The following is a 21,629-nucleotide window of genomic DNA, read 5'->3' as shown; positions in this document are numbered from 1 at the left end:
ACAAGGGTTCGACTTTAGGATCTCCTTACCAATTTAAGAAAGTATTTCTGTTTTGAACAACAGTTCCATTTCCTGGGTTGTATTAAGGCAAAAGACACTGAAGTGCTATTGATCTATAAAATACAACTAAAGCAAACAGAAAACTAAAGTCTACAGAGCCTCAGAAATACTCACCAGAATGAGTAAGCCCTCACCTTGCTACTGGAATGAGCAAATCTGCTCTGAACACACTAAACCCAGCACCTGACAGCCCTTTGCACCTCAGATTCCTGTCCCTGACCACAGGTGGTCTAACTGGAGCACACAGCAACTGCATCCTTGTAGCTGAATATGGTGTAAGAAAGCCTGAACACACACTTCCTACAGCTTGCTAAATCACTGGAATACTGCCCCATGCCACACGTGAGGTAGCACAGCAATGGACTTCTTTGCCCAATAAGGTGATGTTGTTTATGTTCATCCTTACACTGGGAGAGTTTTTACACCCATTTCAACGTGAAGACTTTAAAACCTTAGTTCTTAGGAAAAAACAATATACCTAATAGAGGCTGATATCCCCTTCTGTCCCCAGAAAATTCTAAATTAAGTATTTTGTGCAGGTTGCATCTGTTCATTACATTCTTTTAGAAAATTAAGTTCCTCTATCTGGGATTTTTACACACACAAGCTTATATACATTTATTTCCACACAAAGTACAGTTGTGTGCTGTTCACTGTTCAAAGGGAAAGTCAGACTAGGTCACATTTCTTAAAGGTTTATCATATTAGTAATCGAGTCTCATATAGCTCAAAAATTGAGAAAACAATTTTGCTTTTTCCACTGCCACAGTTAAAATCGTCAGGTTAATTGCAGCTTGTGGCATTTTTATAGTTGGTTTCACTGTTTCCTCAACCTTCGCCTCTGTGGGACAAGGAAGGGAAGAGGCAGCTGGAACAGTGATGATGAAACCCTAATCAATGTTAGCAAAGAGAATTAAAAGCAAATACAGTGCCTTTAAACAACTCTTACTTCTGTATTTTACAGCAGAATTTGTTTTAATTGGAAAATCAGGTTTTTCTGTTTGTCCAGTTTAGGGGTTTTTGGAGAAATTTGTTACAAGGAAGAAGAAACAGCTGTCAGGAGCAGGAAATGCTGTGCCAGTCTCACCAGACCTTCCTTCTTCTACCTTTAGCAAATTACAGAAGCTCTTGCAGGATGCATAAGGAGAAGGCTAACACACAAAAGGTAATGCAAAGCATTAATTTCTACTGTCATCTGAAAACTTAAAATTTAAAATGCATTACAGAAACATGGGTTAACATGGTGAATTTCTGGCACAAATTAATCCAGAAGAGAAGTAAAAACAGTTGAAAACAAATTTGCCACAGCACTGCTACCTGTTTTGCAACCCTGCTTGGGTAACACCCCATGGGTCCTCTCCAAGAGGGACAAGCACAGCTGAGCTGCTGGGGGATGCCCACAAATCCCCAGACACATCAAAACTGAAAGCAAAGGATTAAGTTCGCACCTTCTTGAGAGGAGACAATAGGTGGCAGGTAATCAGGGATGTACTCCTTCCTCTCTTCTGCATCCTTACTTCCCGGCTGGGGGAACTGGAGGACATTGTTCTTGCTGACGGGGAACGAAGGGATTTGATGTGCAAAAGTGACAGGTTCAATATTGTGTATGTAATCTTCCAGCTCATGCAGGTTGACCCCCATAAGCTTGAAGGCATCACCTACGTCATCCAAAATTGGATCTGTGCGGCCATCTGGAACAAAAAAAACAACAGAACAATATTTTCGCAAAAATCCGGGTTAAAAAATTTGACCTGAAGATGCCTCGAGATTACAGTCCCCCAGCTCACCACCAGTAGGAGAGATGGATTTAGTGCCCCACAGTTCTGCTAGGTTTACTTTCAATAGTGTTTTCTTTTGAGCCATCACTTTGTTTCAAACCGTAAAGAACTGCACTCCAGGAAGCAAACCAAGCAAAACTGAGGGAGCAGCAACAGGCAGCTTTACCTGGCAAATTACCACCACACAACCTCACATGCAGAAAGTGCCTCTTTACCAGTATGGAACAGATCAAACATTATTTGTCAGCCTAGAAGAGGAACAATTTCATTTTTTTGCACTGACTGTAGTTTACAGGGAGAAAAAAAGCCTCTTGATAAAAAAAAAATTCACAATGTATCTTCCCACCAGATGAAATCTACAGGCTTCATAAACTGTAAACCACTTCACCTAGCTATACCTCCTGGATAAAAGAGGAACACTACGTAGTGACCTGATGAAGAGAGAATATTTTATACTAAACTTCAGGGGCTGATTTCCTGGGGTGCAACTTAAGTTTGATTCTACAGCAAAAATCTTACTTTCTCCACAAAAAGTACAGTGAAACCTCACTGGCCAGACAATTGGGATCTTTATTTAGTATGACCTCCAAGAAAACAGTCTAACAGAGGATGTAGTTTGTGCTACACAATTAATTTGGCTCAAAGCATTTAATTACACATTCAGAAGTCCTCCAAGTATCTAAGTTTCCCTGACCTGATAGAGGAAAATCCCTCGAAAGGCCTCTGGAGGGAGAACTGGACACCTGGCTTTGGCAGCCAAGGCATCACTTTGAATCTCTCCCTGGCTTTTCATAACAACAATAACCCAAAAACAAAGCTGCAAACCCCAAACATGATTTTTAATTCAATAAAACGATATACTGAATTATTACAATTCTGTAGAATTGGCTTATGAAGATATTACATCCCTATATGATGATAAGCTGTGATTTACTTTAAAAAGTAATTATTGAAAAGCAGCCCGTGCTTATTGAAAGAACACAATGGCTATTGTGGAACCCTGGCTCCAGAGAATGGGGGGGATGCTCTTTTGTTTGTCCTTTAACCTAATCTCTTCTTGGTTTATCTTGAAGCTGAGGCAACTGAGCGGGTTGGTTCTCACATCACTGCATGAATTCCACCCCCCAGCCAACTCACGCCTGCAGGTACATTTAGAAAATGAGAATTTTGTTCTAGAATTTCCCTTCTTAAGTCTTGCGGTGAAGATAAGGATAATACTCAGATTATGGGGTTGATTCTCAGCTCTCTAACACTGGCCTCTTGTGTGACTCTGGGCAAGTCTCGCTTGTGTTTTAATTCTTTCCACAGTTAAAAGGGAGATCAGACCAAGTTATTGCCAGTTTTACTCTCCTGTATTTGGAATGTGAACTCTGCAGGGTGAGAACCACCTCGGAGCTTGTGTTTGTGTAATACCTGGTACAAGTGCAATACCAATTTCCTCTGCAAACTCCAGACTTGCATCCACATAATTACATGAGAATATCACCACTACAGAGTAGTTATGAGATCCTTAAAGTTATTAGGCGAAAAAACTTTTTTGTGCTTAAAAAATTAAACTCAGACAATTGACACTGCAAAGAAATTTTGTGTTGTTGCATTTACTTGCTCTTCAGGCTATGAAGGTACCTGTGAACTCACGGAAACATTTTCTAAGGTGTCAAGACTTAATAGGTACAAGTTTGACAGACAGGTGAAAAGAATAACTTAGGGGAAACTTTTCAAAGGTCTTTTCCTAGATCTGCATGATCTTTTTAACCTCCAGAAAAGTGTGCTGACATGATCAGCGAGTGATAAATGCTAAAAAGGAATTCTTTCTACAAGCGCTTTTCAAGAACACGCGGCAGAGAAGCAGCTACTAAGTGTAAGCGAAGCATGGAAATATTTAACAACTGTACCAAAAAACAATTATGTGTGTTAGAAAGTGGGTTCAAAAGGTGACAAAAAAACTCCAAAAAAGATTCAATTTTCCCACAGCTTTGACATTTGCCTCCAAAGAGACAATGCCAAGTCATAAGATTGATTGAAAGCTAAAAATAATGTTTAAACCTGCAACTGTCAGAAGGATGAAAGGATGGAATAGTTAACCCTTCTTTTCAAGAGAGTGTCCTCAGTGATAAAAGTGTTTGAAAAAAGTTTCAGGTTTGTATTCATATCTGTATTTAAAATCAAATTAGTTATCAATTGGAAATATACACAGCACAAGAATGCATTAAATGTTATTCCAGGTTATTCATCAAATAAATACTTTACACTTTTATTTCAACAGTTTAGCATTTCTCTTCTCTCTCTGGCTTAAAAAAATCAGTAAAATAGCAGAAGCCAGACACATGAAAGGGAATGCTGACAAACATGTAACACACTCTCTCCTGGTGTTTCATTTAGTCTTAGGCTTTCTTCTGTAAGTAAATGATGCCAAGAAAAAGGTTTAATCTGGGCATACTGAACTTATCTCATTATTCTTCAGATATCTGTGCTACCCTCCGTTTAAAAATTCAGATGCTGAAGCCTCCCAGTGAAATAATTAATCCAATGTCACACAGCAAGTCAGTGCCAGATCATAAACACTTCAGAGATTTGGTTTCCAGTCTCTTGCTGTTCTTTATACCACAGCACTTTAAATACTATCATTGTTCAGGACTGGGAAGAGATGGAAGGAGGTGGGAACAGTTCATCCAGCAAGTTACAACTCTCCTCCTTATACCCCATGAACAGGAACTAGGAAAATACCTTTCTCACAAGCTTTTAAGGTGCACTATCACCCTGAATGGGAACTGTGCTCCAAAACTGGTAGAGCTATGATGGTAGCACAGCTAAATTCAGAGTATTTAGTCTCAAAACAGCTCAACAGAAACCTGTGGGAATGGCCATGCAGCTGTGATACTCTCAGCTTCCCTGGGCAGGAGAACGAACACTGGGTGAGGAGGAATCTGCACACAGAAAAGCAACCCAAAAAAGTACTGCACTGAAACAATGGGCAAAGAGAATCCAGGCAGAGCAAAGTATTTGGGTAGAATTTTATCCAGCCCTCAGCCCCACTGCACCTCAGCAGATGAACCAACCTGCCCACAATGAAAAATAAACCAAACAGAGCAAGGCTGGTGCCCTAAACTCCCTTACAAAAAGAGGGTTTGGGTTGTGGGGAAAAGGAATTTTTAGAAGCTCCTAAAGCCTAATTTATTTTTGCAAAAGTCACAAGAATTCCTCCAGCAATCAAGCTGGCCACTGCTCATGTCATCCAAAGGCACTGTGAGGGAGTGTGTGGGAGTTAGGGAACTGTCTTACTTTCCTTAAATTCAGCCTCAGGAACAGCTGATTTCCTCCTGTCAAACTCACCCCCATCATCTCCTCCTTCCTGGCCCAAAGTTTGTATGAATCACTGAAAATTTAACAAGCAAGTAAGTACAGAACAGGAGAGCTTTCAGTTTCATGCCAGGTATCTTAAAGGAAGCAACTACAGTTCTGTAATAAATATACTGAGAAAAATTAATGAGTCACCATACATGCAACATGTACATGTGTTATAAATAGCTCAGCATTTCCCCTCATGGCTGCTATAAAAGAGATTTTTTAAAGATTTTATTTTAACCAGCAAATTATTAGGTATAGCTCCTTGGTATTTTAATTACAGGCTATATCACAAATTCCTTCCTGTGCTACAGCACATCACACAAAGCTACTTCAGGATAACTGTTTCAAGGAGACAACATTGCTTCCATCCAGCAAAATCACAAGTAAGCACAATAGGTCATTTAATAAGTATACATGTCTTACTTAAATTCACTTAAGTGGGGAAGAAAAGCTACTATTAATGTAGTTACCAGTCAGGCAAAAGCATCTTGCTAGTGGTGCTCAGTGTGTGCTCTGTCTCCCAGTAACCTCTGAGATGTCAAGCAAAATACCCATGTTTTCCTTCTTTACTATTAGCCAGTAAGACGTTAATTAGCTGAAATACATCAACACTTAAGGTTACCAGGCTATAAAATGTATCACTTATAAGTAAACACTTATAACAAATGTTACTGGCCTGGGATAGATCCTTGTTACAAGGTCATTCAGCACCAGTAGTGGGAATCAGCTCTTTTAAATTAATCATCAAAATCTAACCCTTTGATAGAAATTATTACTGTATAGTGATAAGAATGAAGTAACTAAAAAAAAGAACAAAACAAACCAAAAAAAACCCCCAAACATATGAGGTAAATTTGAAATTACAAAGAAATAAAAAATTGGCTGATGCCAGGTCAATTCTCTCCTCTGTGGTAATTACCAATTAAAATATTGGTCTGCTGTTTGCATTTCCCAAAGAAATTTGCTTTAATGAAGTTAAGTTTTCCTTTACAAGAGACTGTGCAGACATTGGAGCAGGTTTGGAGCCAGTTCTGCCTTGGAAAACATTTTGCAAGATCAGCAGTTTTTCCTTCCGGTTGTAATATTGTGCTCACCAGATCAGAACCTGCTTTTTAATAAAAATGCAGCTGCATTAATAATACCAATTTCAAGATAGTAAATATTACTATTTATATTTTATATAGATAGATATATATATAATTAGTATTTAGTCCTGCAAGGAGCAGGGACTTGGACGCAATGATCCATATGGGTTCCTTCCAACTTGAGATATTCTACAATTCTGTGTTTGCACAAAAATAGTCTTTGAAATAGTAGTCAAATAGTATGAAACTAAAGACCAACTTTTAAACTTAACTTTCTGTCAGCAAATTTCAGCAGAAAATACAAAAAATAAAACCCCAGTATATCCAAACGTAAGTTCAACACTGAAAATTGAAGGAAAGCAGACAAAAATCCACATCCAGATTCAAAAAGTTAATTATCCAGTTTATTACACTTCTAGTTTTAGCAGGAGATAATCTAAATTTGTCCTATTGAAATGTGCCTAGGTGCCCTCAGTGACAGAAGTTAAGTACCTTGTATCTGGCTGGTTTTTAGAGCAATGTGACAGAAAAATGAGACTTTGGTGAGCATGAACCACAACTCCACTCCTCATCCCTCCCATGAACTGCAGCACCCACATAAATACACTGGAAACTGAATTCCCTCACTGGATGTATTAAGAGGTAAAACATGACCTATTCTGCATGTCTATAACCCACCACCCCACTGACAAACTACATTAGATAAATTCATGGTGAACAAAGCAGATTCTGATGTGTCCTCACTGGACAGCTCCCCAGCATAGAAAAAAACAACCTGTACAAGAAGATCCAGAGGAGATAATGCAAAGCATCAATTCTGCCACCCCTCTGTCCAGCCACGTGAAATAGGAGTGCAAAATAAACTGGCACCTAACAGGGAGCTTTTCCCTTTTCACCTCTGCTTAAAACAAATAACAACAATGCAGAAGTCTGCTCTTAGAAACCACACTACATCAGTTTGTTTTGTAGCCCAATACCTTAATTACATGCTCGAACACTGGTTTTCCAATATTTAATTTAAATTTTAGGATAAAACAGCACACAGCATATCACATAGTGCTCCTCTGACAAGCTTTCCACAAATTTGAGCAGCATAATATGGTGTACTTCAAGAGGAAAACCCTGATTTTCTCCCTGTAAGTTCAGCCTGTCCTCCACCCCCAGCACAGCATTCAGAAGCATTTCACGGCATCAAACATATCTCAAACCCGCTTTGCAAATCCTTTTGCCTTCTTTTTGCAGCCACAGACGCTCCCATCAACTACAGCTACTGCAAATGCGAAGAAACAACAGCAGAAAAGTAATGAAAATCTTAAATGTAGCTCTCCTAATGGGATGTAACAGCTGGAACAAAGATCTATCCCAGCTGGGAGAGCCATCATTTTCTTCTGCAAGTGAGAGAACACATGAGCAGCAATGACAGGCTTTTCACAGCGATACCACAGTGTCTCAACTACGTCAGAATAAATCCATTCAGTTTGGAACACAAAGATTATGTCCCTCAGCTGACAGCCCTGCTAACTCAAACCCCACTGGTTTGACTCTGAGATAACACCCTGACAATAAAGATGCTACAATTGGAATTTAATTAATTCTACTTATGCAAAACCATGGCGGAATTCAACTCATTCATCCAGAGCTGGGTTTGTACAGTAACTTATTTTAGGAGCAAAAGGAAACAATTCTGAAATCGCAGGGAGATGTCAGCTCAGTATTAAGATGTCGTTTTACACACCGTTTTAAAGAAAGAAATACAGGAATCATTTTACGAGAGGTGATTTAAAAAATACCACATCACTGGCATGAAAACAGCATAATCCCCATCTCCTCAAGAAACAAAACAAAACACCAAACCACCAAACCAAAAGACTGAGATACTTGTGATACTTCCTTCCCCATTCATAGAGGGGAAAAGTGCCTTTCCTCACTTTCAGTAAGCAAACCCAAAACAAGAGAGGGATAACAGTGCTCTACACACTTCCAGTCCTCAACACCAAAAGGAAAAAGTTTTATTTGCATCATATCCGCATCTTTTCCTCCCAATCTTACAAACACTGCAGCAAAAACATCTCCCCCAACACTTGTACTAACCCTATTAAAGGACAGCTCTGACTAAACCTAGGTGAACTCCTTTTTCACTGCAGAACTCTGTTCTCCCAAACCCTCTCTCTCGTCTCCTTTAATTGCGTTAAAGATCATTTCTGTGTGGACTCAGATACAAACTCCAGAGCTGTGGCAGCTGCACTTGTGCTTCTGGGAGATATGGGTTAATATTGCACAGTCCCATTTCTAGACTAACTTGCTCTCAAATTTGAGGAAAGCTTGTACAAGAAAACCTATTCAACCTGAGAAATCCAGTTTGCAGCACACAGTCCTTCCTATGCTCGGTTACACTGGCAGTGTCAGACTCGATCTCAATTATTCCTGAAATGATGGAGCAGAGGCAGGAAAAGGTACACTCAGCTCATCACTTTGTTTCATGGGGGACCCCGGCAACAGTGAGAACTTTCCTTCTTCAAAGCAGGGACATGACCTTCAGCAACAGTACTTTCAGGCCATGGTTGCTCCTCTCCCGACCAAGCCACCCACACTGTGCTTTCCAGCTTGGCACACTCTCCAAATTCATTCACATTCAGCAGAGGAATCCAACACACCCAGCCCTCACAGTTCCTTGGATTTTGATGCTGCATCCAATCCACCACCAGCTGACAGCAGCATACCTCTGATTTTCCCCTCACCTGTGGCTGTGACACCTCATTAGCACAGCTCCCACAGCTTGGACAGAAGCTCTGGCAAATGTTCCCGGTGGTGCATTTCAGGGCTGCCATCCCTGTTCCCTGCCCAGTAACCTCCAGCAGTCCCCAGCACATTCTCTGAACTGGTGGTGGCTACAGTAGCCCCAAATCCACCATCAGTCACCTTCTCCCTACCCAGCAGTTCAGGCAAGCAATCAATTAATCCACCCCAGCTGCAACCCCTGCCAGACCCAACTGCTCTGCTCTCTGCCCCAGGGGCTCTCCAGGACTCTCCCCTCCACAAGTACAGGACACATGGAGCAGCAGCTGCCCACAACACCACAGCTCTCCAGCGTGCCAAAGGAAGGGGGAACATGACCCTCTTGGCTCAAGGAGGCACAAGCAACCATGTTTTTCCAGGCACACACAGCCTACACCCACCTCTCCAGGGCACCCTTGCTCCCCAAAGTCCCTCCACGACGGACATCCTCCTTCATTTCCCTACTAATATTCACAGATCCAGCAGGAGCACTGGCAGCCCCATCTCTGCAAACAAATCTCTGCCACATGACACATATAGGGCAGCAAAGGCCTCCACACACACAGACTTGTGACCCTCCAACCACATTTGACAGCCTGAGCCTTGCTCCGCATTCCCCACAACATTTCCTGTTTATACCCAGCCACGACCCTGACAACCTCCCTCTCCCCACTGCTTCCTGACCCATCAGCATCCTTTTCTGACATTCTCAGTCCCAGTACATCCCTACCACCCTCTCAACCCCACTGGCAGCATCACTGATGCAGCAAGCAACTGGACATCCCATCTTCCCACATCCCATGTTCTGCAGGTACCAGCAGAACATCCAACCCCTCAGTACCTCCACTGCAGGCTCTGCAGGGACACAGACAATCCCAAGGGACACACAATTCCATCCCCTATTGTACTGCCAGACCCAGCAGCTGTACTCCCTTTCCAAACCCACCAACACCAACATTCCACACTCCTGTGTGACCCAGCTAGCTGTCCTTGGCGCTGATTCCCAGACCTCTCTTCTTTCTCTTCTCCCATGTGCTGTAAGCTCACCCCTTCCGTGCTCCCAGTCCAGCACCACCTCATCCCAAATCCAGTGAGGACCTGGGCATCCTGACCCCAACGCTCACTTCCAGCTCCTTCTGCACCACCTTAACAGCATAGGTGACCAATGGCATAGGTGACCAATGGCATTGGCTAACTATAGTCCGCAATACATCCAGCCAAACCTCTTCCACTGCATCCACATGAGAACACTCATCCCTCCTGCCACATGCACGAAATCATCCCCAGCCCCATCCCACCCCTTCTGCACACACACTTCACATCTCCAGACCTCCCATCACACTCCCACATCCTGTGCACTACAGCTCCACTTCCCCCAAAAAACATGCTAGTGCATCCCTGCCTTCCCACATTCCCCACAGACATGTTCCCAGTCCCACAGTGCCACTGCTTCCTCTCTCTACACAAACATTCCCAAAACAGAGCACCCCAGCAATAGGACTTTCAGCCACACCTCTCCCACCCCATGCAGAAGGGAGTCCAAACTTTGCACTCTCCATCCTCTGCACTTCCCCTTGTGCCAGAACAATGAACCTTTCACACACATCCCCACCTGCAGTGGGCCCCCACAGCACTGTCCCCAGGACACAAAAGATTACCCAAAGATGAGCCAGGACAACACAGCACCACATCCTCCCATGCACACATCCTGTCCATCAAAGGGGCTTGCTGCCCCTTCTCCCCCTCAGTTCAACCCACTCCCAGATTCAGAACAGCCCAGCAATGGGGCCAATAGTCCCCTCTACCCCTCCTGTACTCGTGTCTCCTCCTCCTCAGCACCCTGCATGCTGTAGCCAACGAGAGTGGGACAGCAGCCTGATGTCCCCATAGCCCTGAGCCACCACCACGAGTCTCCTTTCCTACAACACCACAGTCCCAAATCCTTGCCCGTGCCCAGACCACATTGCCCCACAGTCCTCCCTGGCACCAGGATCCCTTTACACCAGCACTGCACGACGGCTTACCCCCCACCCTCAGTCCTCTGCCCTGCTCCACAGCCTGGCTCCCTTTCCCCACAGCCTCAGCTCTGGCCCACGGGCTGATCTTACCCAAACCTACACTTCACACCCACTGACCCAGACCCCAGCACTGCCCAACTCTCCTGCCCTGCCCAAATGACCACACCTCTACGACCCTCTCCAGCCAGCCCCTGGCACTGCCTGACAGGCTCCCAGCTGCCCTCCCCACACCTCCACACCGATACCCCACAGCCTTCCCCCCAGACCCCATCCCCAGGGCCTCCAAGACTGCCCAAACCACCTTCCCTGTACCCTCCTGCCCTGCCCAGATCCACCTCCACGTGCCCTCCTGCACTGTCACCCAGACCCCAGCACTGCCAAAATCCCACCGCCCCGTGACCTCTCGCCCTGTCCCCCAGGCGCCAGCACTGCTCCAAACCGCTTCCTTGTGCCCTCCTGCCCTGCCCAAATCCCACCTCCCCGTGCCCCTGCCCTGCCCCGCAGTGCCCAGCGCTGTTTCCTTGGCGGGATGGCCGAAGCTGGCAGCGCTCGCGGAGCTCGCTCAGTCCGGACCCTGCTCAAGCAGAGCCACCCACAGTGGCCTCCCAGGACCGCGTCCAGCCGCATCCCCCCTGGCCCAGCCCCAGCCCGCACTCACAGAGCTCGCAGTAGCGGTGGCAGCCCCGGCCCAGCCCCTGCAGGTACCGCTGCAGCACGTCGGTGAGCAGGTCACAGGCCGAGACCTGCACCGAGTCCCAGCCGAGGGCCTGGCAGATCTGCGCCACCGACACCCGCAGCAGCCAGCGGGAGTAGGTCTCGCACATCCCGCCGGGGCCGGGGGGCCGCGGGAGCTCCTCACGCACCGCCCGCCACCGCCACCATCGCCGCCGCCATCTTGGGGCCGCCCCGCCTCCGCCAGGCAGCGCCGCTCCAGCGCCGAGCTCATCGAGCGGGGCGGGGCGGGGCGGGAAAGAGCGCGCAGAGCTCCACGGCCCGCTGCGCTGAGGGGACACGGCGGGCCGGGGGATAGAAACATCGAGGGGTACTGAGATATTGGTGTTTATAGATCGCCCCGTGCCTGAAGGCAGTTACAGGAACGATGGGCAAGACTATTCACAAGGGCATGTAGTGACAGGACGAGAGGGAATGGCTTCAAACTGAGAGCAGTCTTAGATGGGATATTGGGAAGAAATTCTTCACGGTGAGGGTGGAGAGGCCTTGGCTCAGAGAAGGTGTGGATACCCCGATGCTGGCAGTGTTCAAAGGCAGTTTGCATGGGGTTTGGAGCAACCTGGTGCTGGAAGGTCCCTGTCCATTGCAGAACAAGATGATCTTTAAGGTCGCCTCCAACCCCAGCCATCTGTGATTCTATAATCTCTATAAATAATCTCAGTATCTCTAAATAAATATAAATAGCTCAATATATCTCAGAGACAGGCATCAAGAGGATGGTGCCAGATTGTTTTAAATGGTGTCCAATGACAGGACAAGGAGCAACGGCCCCAAACCAAACCAAACCAAACCAAACCATAAGAAGTTTCACTTCATCACGAGGAAGAACTTCCTTACATTGACAGTGCCAGAGCACTGGAACAAGCTGCTCAGAAACGTTATTTTTTTTTTTATTTCCATCTTGTCAGTGCTTGCCCTCGCTGGATTTCCCCACTGTGGGATCAAACATTTCTTCAGGCAGATCACACCTGCAGACATCAGGTGTTCATTGTCAGGACCTTGCCATTAAACTTTTTGGGTGAAATATATCCTCTGAGGACTGAAACACATCTGCCCTGGAGACAGGTTGAGAAAGTCGGGATTGTTGAGCCTGGAGAAAAGGAGGTTCCAGGGAGAATGTGCAGTTCCTTCCACTACTTGAAGGGGACTTGCAAAGTCACCTGCAAGCACACAGGTATGTAAATAATGGTATTTAAGGTCAAGATTCCCTGGGCAGTAAGAGACATTAGCTTTGGGAAACACCAAATTGGCAGCTATGAGGAAAAAGTGTTTCTGGGCAAGTTGTTTAATTGGGGAAAAAACGCAAGTAGGGAAAGGATGGAACTGTGGTGGCAAAAATGAACCAGAAACAAAATAACAGTGACTGAGAGGTGTAGAAGGTGCAATGAGGAGCAGCAGAGCTGTTACTCAGTGGTGGCTGTAGATACACAAGCTAAACTGTAACTCAGTAATTGTATATAACCAATCAGAGCATGGAGGATAGAACTGTAAATAATAGTAGTGTAAGAACTTAATTAGTTCATAAATTAGCACTCTGGTTTATTGGACCATTAATAGTGTGCTGATCAGTCAATGAAAAGTTGTATCAGTCACATGTCACCTCTGCAGCCTCAAGTGCAGGCCCTGGACCTGGAACAAAGTCCTGAAGCTCATGGTTTCTTCACCTGGAGGCTGGTGTCCCCTCAGGGCTCAATACTGGGACCAGTATGAGCTTCTCTGGGCAACCTGTGCCAGGGCCTCGACACCTTCACAGTAAAGAATTCCTTCCCAACATCCCATAAAGCCATTCCCCCTTGTCCTGTTGCTCCATAACCTTGTCCAAAGTCCCTTTCCAGCTCTCTTGGAGCCCCTTCAGGCACTGGAAGGTCTCCCTGGAGCCTTCTCTTCTCCAGGCTGAACAAAACTCTCAACCTGTTTCCATACCTCCAGCCCTCTGATATATATATTTTCATACACACACTGACCATGCTATAAATAGTGTCCATTCCAAATAACCTCTCCAGGGACTCACCTAATCAGATCAGTTAATTTAAAAAAGTGAACATCTGGAAATAGTAGCAACACAGACTTCAAATAAGATACATCAGTGTTCTAATTGTGCGTGAAGAGGTTATTCCAGTCTCCCCCTTCAGCCCTCGATACAATGTATGTGGCAAACAAGCACTTTCAAACACAGGGTGAACTCAGGAAATCTCTTGGACTCTTCAAAAGAAACATCCACTTCATGTTTCACATGGCAAATAAATTAAAATGTGGAGCATAGACTTTTAAAAAATACATTTCAAAGCACACCCAAGCCCAACCCAGATATTTAGACACCAAGAGCATTTGCTCCACAGACAACCAAAAGGATCTGTTTCATGAAGGTGGTTTATTGTAAGAATTTACAGATTTCTGGGGCTTTTCTGCTTCTTCACAAGATAACAGAACAGTCTTGTTAACACAGACACAGGCAGGCTAAACCACATATGCTCAGAAGAGCTCCTCTTCACCTGTAAGGAAATTTGAAACAAATTAAAACCCTTTATTTTAAACTGTTATCTCCCCCAACTTGAATACTTCATTAATCCTTACCACCCCAAAACTATTAATCAAATCCATTTTTTCTATATTTTAAAGTTTGAGTTCCTCCTTACATTCTAAAATTTGAAGATGTTCATTTTGCTACAGAAACCACTTCAGATACGTCTTACATACAGACATTTTTTAAGTCATTGCATTAAGTCAGGGCATTATGCAAAAATTCAAACAGTAATTGCAAATGAATCCAATAATACAGAAAAAAACCCCACAGAAAATCTATGTGGGTTTATGTTCTATACACAGACATATTTTCCTTAAAATTACTGAATATTAAGAATTCTTTGTTCAAGCATTGAACTAGAAATGGGCAATTTCACAGCTCTTTAGGAAGAAAAGTTTCTGTCTGACCAAGACCACTGAGTTCTGACTTCCTCATTTGACTTCAGATTTTCTATGTTAATTCATTTTAAAACACAACCAAGTTTCTATTTCATAACTTTACCTCTTGGATTTGGCTGAACCGCTTTTTCCGATTAATCCCTGGTTATGGTATTACGAGAAAAAACAGAACAAGCAGGTTAGGAAGCAACTCATGCAAATTCAGGCAAAACTCTGCACGGATTTATGACCACAAATGTATTGTGAGGAGCACAATACAGCACCAATGTAATATAAAATACATATTCCAGGCAATCTGTAAATACACAGGATATGAACACAGATTTCCATACAGAGCACAAATATTTCACTGCTACAGTAATACACATTAGCTACATGCAGTTACAAATTGTGGTCTAAGCCCACACATTTGTAACCTGCAGCACACACCTGCACAAAATCCCAGTTTCAGGGAAACAAGCAAATATCGAACTTCAAGCAAAATACATACTCCATAACAATAGATTCTGGAAATTCCCTCCTTGCAAACCAACCCCCAGACTCTCAGCTTCTGAACACCTGATTTATCCAAAAGCATTTCAGTCACCCCAGCTGCTCTTCCCCACTCAACACCAGGCAAAGTAGGAAACATCCAGGTAAAAGGGAGGAGGGATGAAATCCACCCAAGGCCAAAAAGGAGGAAAACCCTTGCCTGTCCAGGTAAGGATGTGTGTTGAGGCTGAAGATCTATTTTACCAGCTTTTTAACTTTATCTGGTCAGAAAAAACTGCCAAACTTTTCTCTGGTTAGTAGAACTGCGCAAGCTGAAAAGCTCGGGAGCCATGCCATGGACTGCCTTCCCTTTGGTTTTAGGGCCTGCAATCCCAACCCTTCTCTGTTACCCTGGCACACAAGCAGCACATGACTGCAACAGCTGATTGCATATTCATACAAATACTCACAGAGCAGCAGCACCAGAGATGATCTCAATGAGCTCCTTGGTGATAACGGCTTGACGGGTGCGGTTGAACGTCAAGGTCAACTTGTCAATCATCTCGGCTGGAAAAAGGTAAGATTGGAATTTAAACACCTCATGAGTGTTCAAATATAGATAAAGAGAAGCTGTATGGACAGAATATCCAAGTGTCTTGTAAGCCATTGCAAATGATCAAGAGGCTTAGTGCATCTGACATTTTTTTCCTACAGGTAATATTACTAGCAGACAATTTAGAGACTTGAGAATTTGGCTTGAGTTGTCAGTTAAACATCTGCAGCACAGCTGGCAGACTTGTAAATACCAGGTATGACATAGCTTATTGTAATGTAACACAAGCACGCATCATTTGCTTTGAAATTAGATTTCACTGTCAATTAACTACATTGTTACTTCCTTCAAATTACTCTTGCTGTGGCAAAAGGAGACAGATTTTTCTCATTATTTTTTTTCTCAATTAAACACAGAAGATATCACCTCTTTCTCTGAAGCTGGTCATCAGAGCCACACCTACAGTTCCAGTTAGTCTAACTGGACATCATATCAGCTTCACTCAGTCATCAGTATCTTTCCAAAGAATACTTGTATATTCTCTACTTGCTTCATGCCAGGTATTTTACTATTGTTTAAGTTTTCCCACCATTAAACTGTGCACTAATTCTATTTGGTGAATGAGTAGGCACAAGTTTACAAAAATTCAGGAAATCCTCAGAGCAGCCACATGAGAGGAGCATAGAGATTATTTGGCCATTACAAGATTAGTTTAGTATTTCATATTCCTTTTAAATAATTTGTTGTTTTACTTCAAGTCCTAGGCTTGTTTCTTAACAGCCATCCCTCTTTCCAGGGACTACAGTTCAGATGTTCAGAACAGAATCTCACCTAAAATGGCTCAAAAAACCAAGGCTCAAAATGGAATTAAGAGAGAAATCAGCTTCTTCCTTATAATTCTGGAAGCAAAGAATTACACAAAGGGAGATCAGCACTTTCCTGCTGAACTACAAGTCCTGAGAAGTCCAGGGAGTCACTTACAAGCATTCTTGCTGGCGTTGTCCATGGCAGTCATCCTGGCACTCTGCTCGCTGGTGGTGGATTCTTTCAGGGAGTAGTACAGAATGTTTGCTAGTGTGAATTCCTGGTAGTTTCTCAGCACATCAGCATCAATATCATCATAGATACTGAGGCTTTCTGCAAAATATGAAAGAGCAGACTCAGAGACACCCAAGATTTACTACTTCCAGCAGAATACAAATGACATGGAGAAGACTACTTGGCTGGGCTGTTTCAATACTTGAGGTAGCACAAAGGGATTTTCTCCATGTATTATGTATACCTTCACAGTTTCTCTGCTAGTTATAATTTTGTTAATTATTTTATGTGTTCTAATTCAATTTAACATTAGGAAAAGCCAGGTTCTGACCAAAACAAAATACATTTTACCATATTATGTTTAACCTTCTCATATAATGCTGCAGAACCATTCTGGAGTATTTTTAGTGAGTTGTGAAAAGTCACTCACAATTCAGGTTGTTCATGCTGATAATATTGGAACTGACAGAGTTTACATATACACAATTCTTACTTGAGACAGAATTTGAAACCTCAATTAGTACAACCTTTCCTTTTAACCTCCCTGACCTGCAGCACCTTGGTAACTCAGCCTTGGACTGACCTTGGCCAAGATAAAACCATCTGTTAAACTTACAATACAAGCACCACAATAAGATGTTTTAATACCACGTTCCCATGTTCAGAGTCCTATTCCTCTGATTTATCACTGCATATAACTGGTGGTTTCTAGCTCCCTACTTACCAGAGCCAGCCACAGTTTCAAAGGAGAAGATTGGTTTTTCATCGGTCTTGTAGGAGATGACAGACCTGTAAAGGAGCAAAACAGCCTCTTCAGTTCAACTAACTCTAAACTGAATGCTTAAAATCAAATCAGAATAGTCAACTTCTGGCCTTCTAGTGCCACAAAGTTCTCTGATAATCCTTATAAAAAGATGTTGGATACCACGTGAATATAATGATGTGCTGACTGTAAATATAAGAGCAATCACTATACACAAGTCAAAAGAGAATTTCAATCACAACTACTAGAAAAAACCCAGAAGTTCTTCACACACAACAAAATCAAAAAGTGAACATTCCAAGTCACAGTCAGTTTTCATATCACTTCATTGGGCCAATGTGCTCTTTGAAGCATTCTGTCAAGTATTTTTCCAGTGAAGTTTCAGATTAACCTTACCTGAACCGATTGTAGATAACAGAGCCTTCATCAAACTCATACCCAGAGTTTAACAGCTCCAAAGCAATGACTGAAGCATCGCCAAAGCTTGGAGGTCTCCGTCCCACCTCTTTGAATGTCAGCAGGAAATAGTTGCCATGTGTCCTGCAGCAACAACAAACCTGTGTTAGAACCAAGTGGATGCTCTAAAGTACAACGAGGCAGCAACACTGACTTACTAGGGATAATTGTAACTTAGGAGTGATCAGTACTAAACGTTTTATTGAATTAGGGTCTGAAAGAAATTTTGCCTTTAGTTAAATTATGATAGCTTCACAATACACACATCTGTAAAAGTGCCAGTTGCCAGCTTTCAGACTTTTATTTCAAGATTATAATAGTGCTGTGCAGCAGATTCCCAATTTGCGAATTTTTAGGCACTTTTAGGATATTTGGAGATTTTTTTTTCACAGGGACTTGAATTTAGCACAGTTCCCTTAAATGCAATTTCCTGCCAATGCCACACAGTCTTCTGAACAGCCTTGAAATTTCTACCACAGAAACCAAACGAAACTCCAAACTAAATTCTTTTGGGGTGTGAATTTTGGGCTCTGTCCTTTTTACCTTTGAAGCAGGCCTCTGATCTTGTCACCTACTCCAACCACCATAACCTCTTTCCCTGCATTTGAGAGGTTGGTAATCTCATTCTTCAACATTTTAGCAATGGATGTATGGATAGCACCACACAGGCCTCGGTCAGAGGACACACCAATAAGGAGGTGCTTCTTCTTGTCCTCAGGTGCCTTTATTTCTGCTTTCTCATAGAGAGCTGAAAAGGAAAAAAAAATTGTTAAGTTTAGCAAGGTTGCCAAGAAGCAAATAAGTAAAAAAAACTACCCCAGGATTTTTCTAACTAAAACCAGATTTAAAGTGGTTTCAGATCTCAGCCAGTTTAATTTTTTCTCCCTTACAATTGTTCCAAGTTTACACACAATCAGATCACAGTGAGCAAGAACCAATTCAAAGCCAGCCACAGCTCTGATCAGAGGTCACTCAGATGTTCACTGCGCAAATTCTTTTGGAAATAGACTACTGGAAAGTTGAAGGCATTTTATCACCACCATGAAAACCTCCTCTTTTGCTCCCACACCACAGAGTGCAAGAACTTCCTCTCACACAGAGCTCCTGTTCCATAGACCCTTGCAGGCTTCAGCTCCCTCTCAGCTCTTGCATATTTGGCTGCAGAAACCATCTTCATGGACTTGGTGATCTTCTGAATGTTCTTGATGGACTTCAAACGCCTGGTGACTGCAAGGTTAAGAGTTGAAGGTCACAGACTGTACTGGACATAATGATTCAAACCCAAACAACAAAATGCCAGAAATAGACATCCAAAAATATTTTGCAATGTTCCTCAAAAAAGAAATAAACACACAAAGAAACTTCATAAAATACCTCAGTATTTACTGTAAGAGTAAGAATGTGGCTAACACAAATTCATCCTTACAACAGAGATGTTCTTCCTTCAGACTTTACATTCATTTAATATTTATCCCAACATGAAGTCTATTTACTATTCTCTTTGCTTCCACATCTACCTGTTTCACAAATGTATCATTGGAGGTATAATGTCATCTTTCACAGATGACAAGAAAAAAAGACACAAAAAAATCCCCATAGAATGATGGCACAGAATAAATTTCCTTCTCTGTTTAGACTGTGGTAAAACGAGATTTATAAAAACACTAAAGAAAAAAGAAACCAAAACAGGTATCCCATAGACAACCACAATTCTAAGCCAATATCCCTATAAAAGAACTATGAGGAATGGCTTAAGGAAGCATTACCAAACTAAAACCATGCAGCCAACCCTTTTTCTTCCCAAATGCTGTATGAAGGCACAAGGAAATGAACACAACAGAAATGAAGTTAATTCTTGGAGGTGAGCAAAAATCTGGTTTAGCACATATGATAAAGTTATTTTTAAAATATATTTGAGTAGAACTATAAAATGACATATAAATTAGTGCCAAAACCACTTCAAGCAATTCCCTTTGTGAAGGACACTTGTTTAATGTAATTAAGACTGGAGGCTATACATCATTGTTATTTATCACAATTGTTTTACCCAACAGAGGCTAAACAGAATTATATTTAAATGTATGGTTTTCCTGCAGCATTCTTCTTCTCTCAAAAACAAACGAAACCTTTACTTACTGTCTTTTAGCGTTGCCATATTCCTGACTTGGCCCCTGAAAATGAATGCAGGAGAAATTAGGATTATTCACGAGCTCTCCAGCAAACCAACACCTGCCAAGGGCAAGTTCCTTCCAGAGTGATGAAAATTCAAGATTTGCTCTTCTTTAAAAAGCATTTGTGGTGGAGACAAGCTACTCTGACCTGAGGCTTGTATGCACACCTTCATCCTTCCCTCATCTATATAATTTCACAGAATCAGTCAGGTTGGAAAAGACCTCTGAGATCATCAAGTCCGGCCTATGACCAAACACCACCTTATCAACTAAACCACGGCACTGAGTGCCACATCCAGTCTTTCTTTAGACACCTCCAGGGACAGTGCTTCCACCACCTTCCTGAGCAGCCTATTCCAACGTCCAATCGCTCTTCCTGTGAAGAAATTGCTCCTCATGTCCAACCTAAACCTATGCTCTCTCGTCCTGTCACTGGCTGCCTGGCAGAGAGGCCAACTCCCACCTGACTGCACTCTCCTGTCAGAGAGCTGTAGAGTGATAAGGTCACCCCCGAGTCTCCTTTTCTCCAGGCTGAGCTCCCCCAGCTCTCTCAGCCGCTCTTCAGAGGACTCGTGCTCCAGACCCTTCCCCAGTCCATTGCCCTTCTCCGGACTCGCTCTAGCCCCTCAAAGTCCTTCCTGAACTGAGGGACCCCGAACTGGACACAGGACCCGAGGCGGTGCCTCAGCAGGGCCGAGTACAGGGGGAGATTTAATGCATTATCCACCGCCTTGGGTAACGGCACGGTGCAAACGAGGGCATCAGAAGGGCAAATTACAAACAGAACATAATGATTAAAAAAAAAAGCTTAATATAATGGAATTAGTTTCTAAAAACTATTAAAACGAAGCAGAGGAGGCCGCAGCATTTCCTGTCCAAAGCAGGGTCTCCTGCCATATACAAACCTGTCCTTTAACCCTTGCCTGTCCCATTCACCCACTCCGGCCGAACCCTCCCACGCAAGGCGGACAGACCCTCCATCCCTGCAGGTCCCCGCTGCCCTCATCTCCCGGTACCCGCTCCGCCAGCCATCCCGGAGCCCACAGCCCCTCACGGGCCGCCCGGGGCCGCGACCCCGCCGCCCCCCGGCATCGCACGGCCGAAGGGGGCCATCCCCCCCTCACCCCGCAGAGCCACCCCGGCCATCGGGATGTATCCCCTCATCCCCACAGCGCCCGTCCCAGCCCGTGCCGGTACCATTGCGGCTGGACCAGCGCGACCGCGGCGCCCCGGGCGAACATGGCGGCGCCTCCACCACAGCCCCGCTGAAGGTCAGCGCGCCCGCACCGCGCCTGCGCCGCCCCGCCGGGATCTGCTTCCAGGGCGCCGCCGCCATTTCCGGAGGGGCGGGATCGGCACCGGGATCGGCACCGGGACCGGCACCGGGACCGGCAGCGGGACGGGAGCGGGATCGGGATCGGCACCGGGATCGGCACCGGGACGGGAGCGGGATCGGGAT

At 44.0% G+C, this 21,629-nt stretch overlaps 2 protein-coding genes across 4 annotated transcripts in view; both read right to left on the bottom strand.

Moving 5' to 3' along the window:
- The window catches only part of TAF3 (TATA-box binding protein associated factor 3), a 113,511-nt gene extending 101,538 nt beyond the window's left edge, over window positions 1-11,973 (bottom strand). The window contains exons 1-2 of the mRNA XM_085082478.1: window positions 11,723-11,973; window positions 1,509-1,751 (exon numbers count right to left, since the gene is read on the bottom strand). Of these exons, the coding sequence (XP_084938604.1) occupies window positions 1,509-1,751; window positions 11,723-11,888 (409 nt within the window). The 5' untranslated portion in view covers window positions 11,889-11,973. The remainder of the gene's footprint in view (window positions 1-1,508; window positions 1,752-11,722) is intronic.
- A 2,175-nt stretch (window positions 11,974-14,148) lies between these two features.
- On the bottom strand, window positions 14,149-21,522 carry ATP5F1C (ATP synthase F1 subunit gamma). 3 transcript variants are annotated; one of them, XM_085082449.1, is made up of 10 exons: window positions 21,368-21,522; window positions 20,136-20,170; window positions 19,095-19,226; window positions 18,543-18,747; window positions 17,940-18,083; window positions 17,505-17,569; window positions 16,724-16,879; window positions 15,660-15,756; window positions 14,822-14,859; window positions 14,149-14,288 (listed from the first exon to the last, which is right to left on the bottom strand). In XM_085082449.1, exons 1-9 carry the CDS (start codon window positions 21,409-21,411, stop codon window positions 14,853-14,855), a joined length of 885 nt encoding a protein of 294 aa, XP_084938575.1. In that variant the 5' UTR covers window positions 21,412-21,522; the 3' UTR covers window positions 14,149-14,288; window positions 14,822-14,852. The 3 variants fall into 3 exon arrangements, with proteins under 3 accessions (XP_084938575.1, XP_084938585.1, XP_084938592.1); XM_085082459.1 differs by lacking the exon at window positions 14,822-14,859; XM_085082466.1 differs by lacking the exons at window positions 14,149-14,288; window positions 14,822-14,859 and having other exon boundaries at window positions 15,656-15,756.
- Between the last annotated feature and the right edge of the window lie 107 nt (window positions 21,523-21,629).

This window comes from Lichenostomus cassidix, chromosome 1Aa (assembly GCF_008360975.1).
Source record: "Lichenostomus cassidix isolate B80296 chromosome 1Aa, HeHo_3.0, whole genome shotgun sequence".
In the NCBI taxonomy this organism is placed as follows: Eukaryota; Metazoa; Chordata; class Aves; order Passeriformes; family Meliphagidae; genus Lichenostomus; species Lichenostomus cassidix.
Note: the sequence above shows the minus strand (reverse complement) of the source record. Positions and strands in the feature narration are given on the sequence as shown.